The 8,295-nt window shown below is 45.5% G+C and overlaps 1 protein-coding gene across 1 annotated transcript; it reads left to right on the forward strand.

Annotated features, from left to right (window-relative positions):
- The first annotated feature begins 3,835 nt into the window (after positions 1-3,835).
- Positions 3,836-5,886, forward strand: LOC135614634 (transcription factor bHLH96-like). Its single transcript, XM_065112187.1, has 3 exons — positions 3,836-4,390; positions 4,469-4,909; positions 5,007-5,886. Exons 1-3 carry the CDS (start codon positions 3,986-3,988, stop codon positions 5,097-5,099), a joined length of 939 nt encoding a protein of 312 aa, XP_064968259.1. The 5' UTR covers positions 3,836-3,985; the 3' UTR covers positions 5,100-5,886.
- The last annotated feature ends 2,409 nt before the right edge of the window (positions 5,887-8,295 follow it).

Here is an 8,295-nt window from a genome sequence, read left to right on the forward strand (position 1 = left end):
ACTCTATCGAAAGCAGCGGTGGTAAAATCATTGCGTTCTTTTTCCTTCTTTAAGTTTTGTTCATTAGTTTCAGTTCATTAAAATTCAATCTCCAAAGGTGATAAGAAGCCTATTGAATATGCTACATCAATCTACGCTCTAAGTGTCTACCTAAACACTTTTCCCATATGATGACTCGAAAGAAAGAGGGGTAATAAATCGAATCAATTTTGTTGTGTTGGATTGAGGACGAAGATGGATGGCATGAAGATCCGGCTGTGGACCAACCGCATCGAACTACACTCTGGACAACAAACCGATCTCATTTCTGATGAGAGCGATCTGTATCTGCCCAAATTCTGCTACCAAACACATGCCTCGCTAGGGTTTGTGACTGCTAGTTTCAGAAGCATCCCTAAGGGCTGTGCAATCCCCGTACACGAAAAAGCCATCGTGTGCTGGAATCACAGGCCAATCATTCCACCATGTGGGCTTGGAAACGATACAAAACCCTAACCCTAGGGCACCATCAACAACAACAATTCAGAGCGAACAAGAAATCAAAAGAAACAGAGAGGAGGAGCACAAAATTGGATGGAGGCATACATACATTCCTAGGCACTCTGTGCTGGACAAGGGTACAGGTGTTTCTTGGCATCTGGTGGTGTTCACGGCAGCAGCATATGATTTCGGTAGATGGAATATGTTGACCATCCACAGAGCGAACGAGCGAGCGAGAGAGAGAGAGAGACGGTTGGCGTTGTGATCGCATCAGGCTCCTCTTTTCCTTCACTGTCCTGTCACCCCGCTGCACGTGATTTCGTCCCTTCCACGCCCATCCTCTTATCTTAATCCAACATACATATATATGTAAATAAATAAATCGAGATAAATTATTTTCTATTAGATAAAATGATCTTAAGGGACATAATCAAACCACTGTGATCGATCGAGTATTTAATAATTAATTTTAATTTACTAAAAAAAATTGGGGATCGGATGAAGTCAAAATGTTGACTGCAGTTCAACTTTGACCTCATCAAATCCCATTGATCGACTGTTCCACGCCTATGTCTTCAAAGACGTTCGCGGAAAGCTCGACCGAGTGGGGCCGCACCGTCGGATCCGCGAGCGCGTGGTGGGTGGCCGAGTCGGGGCTGGCGGAACGAGTGCGTCAAGCCAAACGAAACGCGACGCGCCGCACGCATGAAATCACGGCCGCACTTTTGCCCTCATCTCCCTCCTCCCACCGAACCCAATTCAAATTCCTTATAATAATAATAATAATAATATAATGTACAATACAAAAAGGATAATAATAATTGTGGTCGGAAAAAAACGAGAGAAAAGAGAGAGGCGAAACGTACATGCAGACATGATGATCACTGTTCTCCTAATTTCTAGGGTTGATAAGGGGGCCTATGTGCCATGGAGACCAGAGTTGGGTACCTCTATCATTAATAATTTCCCAAAAGCATGTGGGTATATCAACCTCGATTCCCATGATCCCAATAATTATACATCTTTTATGGTCATCATAACTTAAAGAAATATTCTTGTAGCGTTGATTTGGGCACGGATTACTCGAATTATGTTGTGGCTTTTATGTTCCGCGAGAACATCGGGGAACAGGAGGCATCCGCCGAGTCCAACGCGACGCTGATTCAGTCAATTTCGAGGCACCCGAAACTAGTTCGACAAAATTCCCCGGTGGCTGCCTTCGCCTGCCCGCGGAATAAAATACGCCAGAGATTCTCATGCCGACATCAAGCTCGAGGCTCACGTTGAGTCCCGTCATTAGCCTAGTAATAATCTATGGAGATTAGAGGTGTTGTTTAGTGTTGTTATATAGCCTTGTGGAATGCCAGAAGCAGCAGAGAAGAAGAAGAAGAAGAAGAAGAAGAAGAAGAAGACAACGTGGACAAGAATTGAAAGATTTGGGTGGCAATTCGCGAGCGAAGCGCCCAGTCCGTCGGGTTTGGTGGGCGTTTTGACGTTGTCAAGTTAGGATGGCTCGCTGGCCGCGTCATGGGTGACATCGGCTGTGTTGGTTCCGGGGCGAGTCCGGGGGTAGTTGAGACCCAGGGGGGAGGAGGAGAAAGGCGGGTCCAGCATGGGGCCCATTAAGCGAGGCAGGTAGGCGAACAGGGGAGAGGGTACGTTTCCGACCAACCCACGTGACGAAAGCTGTGTCCTTTGGACGGGTGGGAATCACGCGGGATCCAATACGTCTTGCAATAAAAAGCTGCCGCGTGTCACTACGAAGCTCGATCCTGTTGGAGACGGGGGCAGCCGATCCCGTGATTTCGAATCGGAGGCTGGAGTTAGTAGTACTCGGCAGAGACAAGGGAGTTGGCTTGGCTGTGAGGAGGCCGCCACGAGCCACCGAATCACATAGGGGTTGGAGGAAGCCATAGGTTCGACAGGGAAAGAAACAAAACCCCCCACCCCCCCTCCCTCGTCCTCCAGTGTCCAAAACCTAATAGCTTTTCCTTAGGGATGATAATGACAAAACATGGTAGCTCTTGTTCTTGGTGCATCAAGCTCTCGTCCCACCCAAGGGTGGGGAGTCGTGGCCTCAATCTGCTGCATGAGCTCCGCATGAGAATCCAGATCTGCTGCACCCAGCAATCGACAAAACCATTAATCATCTTCATCACATCCGCAAAAGATTTGTTCCGGATGCATAATCTTACCCCTCGCATGCTGAAAATGAAACAATGGGGTGGGCCTTCGTCTTCTCATCTCAGCAGCTGCAGCAGGAGGAGGAGGAGGAGTACACGCCTCATCGGCGGATGACGACGACGGCGGCGGCGGCCCTCAGATCATGATCCGACAGCAGATCCTACACGATCCGCCCGCGATTCTGTATGGCGACATCTTGTACTTGTCCGGGGGATTATAAATCCTTGGCGGTCAGCTAATCCGACCGCGGCGAGAATAATCGGCAGGGGCGGGACCACCGACAGTGTGCGTCGTCGACATCGGCAACTCCACAGTGGGTTGATTACAATCTTGTCCGGGGCTGCAAATCGAGTAGGCGCAGGGCATCAGGTGACGACGACGCCTACTGGCCATTACAAAACTCATCCTCAATTCTGCTCCTCTTCCCCGGTAGGCTTTGTAGGGAGAGCAACGACAGAGGTGATGCAGTGTCATCGATCTTCCATGGAATCGCGTGAACAGGGGGGATTATCCATGGCCCGAGCTCGTCTTCTCCCCCTCCCTTTAATTAAGTGGCATGCACAGGTTGTACTTGTACTAATCCTGGTTTTAGCTGGCACCGTGGTGGGTTTTGTCCAATGTCAGGTTGGTTTCCAGTGAAACCACTGCTGTGTCGCTGATTGCAGCGGCTCCAGTAATACTGTTCTCGGAAATCAGAGATGCCAGCATCGACACTGTTGTGAGCTAAACCAGAAGAAAGCAGATGTCGATCGATTAGAAGATTATATGTAAAACATGTAACAAGACAATATGCATGAACGAGAGTGAGAGTTAGAGATAACACTCGAAGAGGAAGGACAAGTGAGAGAGGAGTTGTACCAGCTCAAGCTAGGAGGTAGAGAGAAGCTCACATGAGCTCTAAATCCTACTGACCTCGCATCACTCTCACTGCAGACCAGCGGAATCTCTGACCCTGTTCAATTCTTTCACCCTCACCATCTCAGCATCTCATTTGTGATCTCACCAGGACCATTTTAACCCTTCCTCCCTGTTCTGGATCTACCAGCAGATGAAACAAAACCACTGACTCACGGTGGCCCTTTGAGTTTTCTTTCTCCTATCCATCCATCAACCAGAAAATAAAAAAGGGATGGGGGAGGATGAGAGATGAGAGAAAACATGTACTTCCCCTCTTCTGCTTCTCACGTGGTAAGTTCAGAATTATATATGTTTTCTTCTTGCTTACCTTTGGGCCTTTAAAACCCCACCCTTTCCCTCCTCCTCCTCCTCCCACCGAGACACACATGTGCAGTGCCTGTGTGTAAACGAATCTGTGAGAGAGATGGCACTAGAAGCTGTGGTTTTCCCTCAAGACCTCTTCAGCTATGCTTTCAAGGAGTGGTGCGCCAACACCGGAAGTGGAGGAGCATGGGAGGAGAAAAGTATGGTGTTAGAATGTGAGATGGCTGGAGGTGGAGGCGGAGGTGGGACCTGGGACCCAACCTGCTCCTCCTTGGCACGGAATCTCCAGGATTGGAATGTGAATTCCTCGACGCCGACAGCAGCCGGTGCGCCCGCCGGGGCGGGGGGCCGGAGAAAGAGGCGGCGTACGAAGAGCATCAAGAACAAAGAGGAGGTGGAGAGCCAGAGGATGACCCACATTGCCGTGGAGCGCAACCGCCGGCGACAAATGAATGAATACCTCGCTGTGCTCCGTTCTCTGATGCCGGCTTCCTATGTCCAAAGGGTAATCCATTCACATCTTCCGCACCGTCACTAATGCATCCAATCTCATCAAGACCATTCACTGGTTGTTGAATGATAGGGTGATCAAGCATCGATCGTCGCCGGCGCGATCAACTATGTCAAAGAACTTGAGCAGCTCCTTCAATCACTGGAAGTCCAGAAACGGATCAAGCAACAAGCGGATGCAGCCGGCGTTGCCGCCGCCTTTGCCGACTTCTTCAGCTTCCCCCAGTACTCCTCTTACTCACCCAGTGGCGGCACCACCGCCGGAAACGGTAGTGGCATAATTGACCATGATAGTATCTTCCGAAACACCGAGGAGATCGAAGACGACGAAGCAGCCGCCGCAAACATCGAGGTGACGATGGTGGACAGCCACGCAAACCTCAAAGTGCTCACGAGGCGGCGGCCGAAGCAGCTGCTCAAGCTGGTGGCCGGGCTGCAGAGCTCGCGGCTCCTGCCGCTGCACCTCAACGTCACCTCCGTCGACCAGATGGCCATGTACTCCTTCAGTCTCAAGGTACGCCGGACTCCACCTCCTTCCTCCTCGCCGGACCATTTGCCAGCCTGATGGTGTTTGTGTGCTCATCTCTGCGACGCCTGGCTTTGATCCGCAGGTGGAAGATGACCGTCACCACACGTCGGTGGACGAGATTGCAGCAACAGTGCATCAAATGTTAGGCAGGATTCAGGAGGAGGCAAAACTGTAGAATCTCTGTTGTCTTCTTGTAGCATGGAAAAGGGTGTTGATTGCATGAAATAATCTGGCCTTGTGATGTGCAGCAGCAGAAACTCCTGTTCACCATGAGATCTGCTATTGATGATAGCCTGAGTATGCTCTCTGTTTGGCCAAAAATATATCTTCGACAGTCTCACTGAGAACACCCAACACAACGAGAACTCGGTCAAAGGCTGTGAAACAGAGGATCTTTGCATCTGAACATAAGCTTTTAGAATTTTCCTTGGATTGTTTTTCCTTCAATGTATCTGCTTTTGATTTCTGAGCTGCCACCAAAACCACATCAGATCCAATTATCTACCTTATTGGTTAATTTTTCTAGCTACATAGATTCACATAAAATCCTAAGAAACAAATTAACTTAGGTACTCAACCAGAATGTTAGAATGATCTTAGCAACTATATTACAACACAACACTAGAGGAATCTTTCAGGAGCTCGAAAGTCTCTCCATGTGCTGGAAGCATATGGAGAAGATGGATGGCCATAAATTACATAACCAAAGACAGTTACATGCTTCAGTGGCATTCAGAAGGCGGATAAAAGAAGATACATAGTTTTAGACAAGTTTCAGAAAGATGATAGTACCAATTTCAGCAGTCTCTGGTCATGTGGATTTTTCCTTTCTTTTGTTTGATGCAAGGACAATCGCAAAGGGGCTGAAGCAATGATTCAAAGGTGAAGAAACCTACAAGACATTTCACATCATGTAAGTGTTTAAAGCTATAAAAGAGTACTGCAACAAAATATTTGCCCAAGTATTTACTGATGGGGAGAGAGAGAGAGAGAGATAGAGAAAAGGAGGAACAAGGAGTCATTTCATGACTGATTTGGCTTCCGATGGATGTTTGAGCTGACCATGTTGGCAAATGGCCTCACAATTGTTCACATGTTGCTGATGTGCATACTGTCTGATTCTGTTCCCTGGCACACTTCATAATACTGGAGATCCAACGGAGGCCGAGGCAATCCTAATCGCTGTCCAAGCCACAAGCAAGAACAGCTGCTTGTCAGCTGATCGAACATGGAAAGGTTTGGTGCCTCTCCATTGTGTCAGCAAGAACCTAATAGTACTGTACCAAATCTAGTTGCGCTGTGTAGGGAATATAACTGTCATGCTCAACTGATAAAAATTGCATCTCCTCTACTTAATAGCATGCATGATGACATGCAAATCCAGTGATTCAAATACCTGTCACTTTAGCTCTTTCTGCAAAGATGTTGCAGCTAAGTTGAAACTTTGACAACCAAATCTCATGAATCCTTTTTGAGATTCTAAAACTGAGTAGTAGAACTTCAAATTTTAACTAGCTACATGAAAACAAGTGACTAGCAAAAAAAATTCCTAAAAAGTGCATGGATTCTAAACCAAGAAGACTAGAATGTATGAGAATACTAGTGTAAAGTCATCTAAATAACCAGAGTGTAAATATATTTTCAGCATGGTATATAATTACCAGAAAAATACAAGAACAAGTACCTCAGGATCATCTTAGTCAAGAGACGAGATTGTGCACAGAACAATCAATACATAGCTACTTTTTGATACATCTGAACAACCAATATATATTCAATACAAAGTTACACTAAGCGAAGCTGAAGATTGAAAAGGGCAAAACTGAGTTCATCTCTTGGTTCGTGGTCTACTAAGTGGGAACTTACAAGCTTCAACAATGTAACTTTTCAAGAAGCAACAACATGAGCCACTCACAAGAACAGCAGGCAGATTATCTTTTTAAGATGTTACCAGAAAAACACAAGGACTGCATCATGTAACAAGATGCACCTTGCCTGAAATTTCAAGCTACTTTAATATACCAGCTTCAAAAACACAAGGACTGCATCGTGTATCACTAAAGTGAAGAACCCATATAAAATTCAGAACAGCCACATGCTCTTTGAGTTGGCATAAAGAAAAGATAAAGCCACTCCGTATTGGTGTTATGTAGTCAAGGTTTCAAAACCAATCACATCTGTCATAAGTAAAATGATCTGAAGCCTACATGCATAGAACAGCATCAACGGCCTTTATATATGCATGGTTAAAAAAACTGAGCTACAAGTATGATTTTACCATCGAATGTGAAATAAATTAATAAAGACAAAGTGACTCTAGACATCCAACTCGCTGAAGATGGAGAGGTACAATAGGCATCCTGAAAAGGCGGCAGATAGTCACCCACCGGCCTGACCTGGTGGCCCCCCCTGGGCGGTAGAAAACAAAGAGGTGGCACAATGTTAATTGATCCATGCATTCCCCCTAGTTTAGATCAAACCAAAACAACTTGAATGGCAACAGGATTCAGTGGAGGAAACCAACAAAGTTATAGGAGGAGAACGTCAAGCCTGATTGAGATATAGGATATAATCAAATATGGTAATGGGCCTGCTCAATCGGTAGTTGAAGAGCATTATTAGGACCTGTCATTAAAAGAATCGATACTTCAATCATGCTTTCGAGCTGTAATGGCAAAAGAATTTGGGTCCTGAGAATTGTAGTCAGAACTGCATTTTCTTGTCCCACACAGCCCTCTTTCAACAATTTTATCTCACTGACCTAATAAAATATCTTTACGGTTGGATATAAATTTATGTCCATAAGGCTCCTAAGAATATGTAAGTGCTTTTATTGTGAGGAACGAACATACCTGGACAAACAATAAAACAAGGAATTCTTGGGAATCTTACAAGATTAAGAAGCCTCAAAACATCTCACTGACCTAATAAAATATCTTTACGGTTGGAAATAAATTTATGTGCATAAGGCTCCTAAGAATATGCAAATGCTTTTATTGTGAGGAACAAACATACCTGGACAAACAATAAGACAAGGAATTATTGGGAATCTTACAAGATTAAGAAGCCTCAAAACACTATACGCTTGTTATCCAAGGGTACTGAATGTTGCTGATGCAGAAAGATGATCAATAAACAACACAGCATCATCTAAGACTGGACAGGACATAAAATTATTTTGGAGAAACTTTATAAAAGCTTGAAGAATCTGAACCAGATACGAAATGGCCAAGTCAAACCTTCCAAAAGGACATAACTGGATGTCAATATGCAACATGTTTTCTGGTACCTTCCAATTAGATGAATATGGTTTTAAATTTTGATTTGGTTTGATCAGCAAAGCATCTTCAACAAAACTCATCAATGTAACA

The sequence above is a fragment of the Musa acuminata genome, chromosome BXJ2-6 (genome assembly GCF_036884655.1).
Source record: "Musa acuminata AAA Group cultivar baxijiao chromosome BXJ2-6, Cavendish_Baxijiao_AAA, whole genome shotgun sequence".
NCBI lineage: Eukaryota > Viridiplantae > Streptophyta > Magnoliopsida > Zingiberales > Musaceae > Musa > Musa acuminata.

What these genes read in the sequence shown, in the direction of transcription:
- LOC135614634 (XM_065112187.1), top strand. Translation starts at nt 3,986, where the DNA reads ATGGCACTAGAAGCTGTGGTTTTCCCTCAAGACCTCTTCAGCTATGCT. An exon ending in CGGCTTCCTATGTCCAAAGG is followed by an intron (nt 4,391 to 4,468) that starts GTAATCCATTCA and finishes GTTGAATGATAG; the next exon opens with GGTGATCAAGCATCGATCGT. An exon ending in TGTACTCCTTCAGTCTCAAG is followed by an intron (nt 4,910 to 5,006) that starts GTACGCCGGACT and finishes TTTGATCCGCAG; the next exon opens with GTGGAAGATGACCGTCACCA.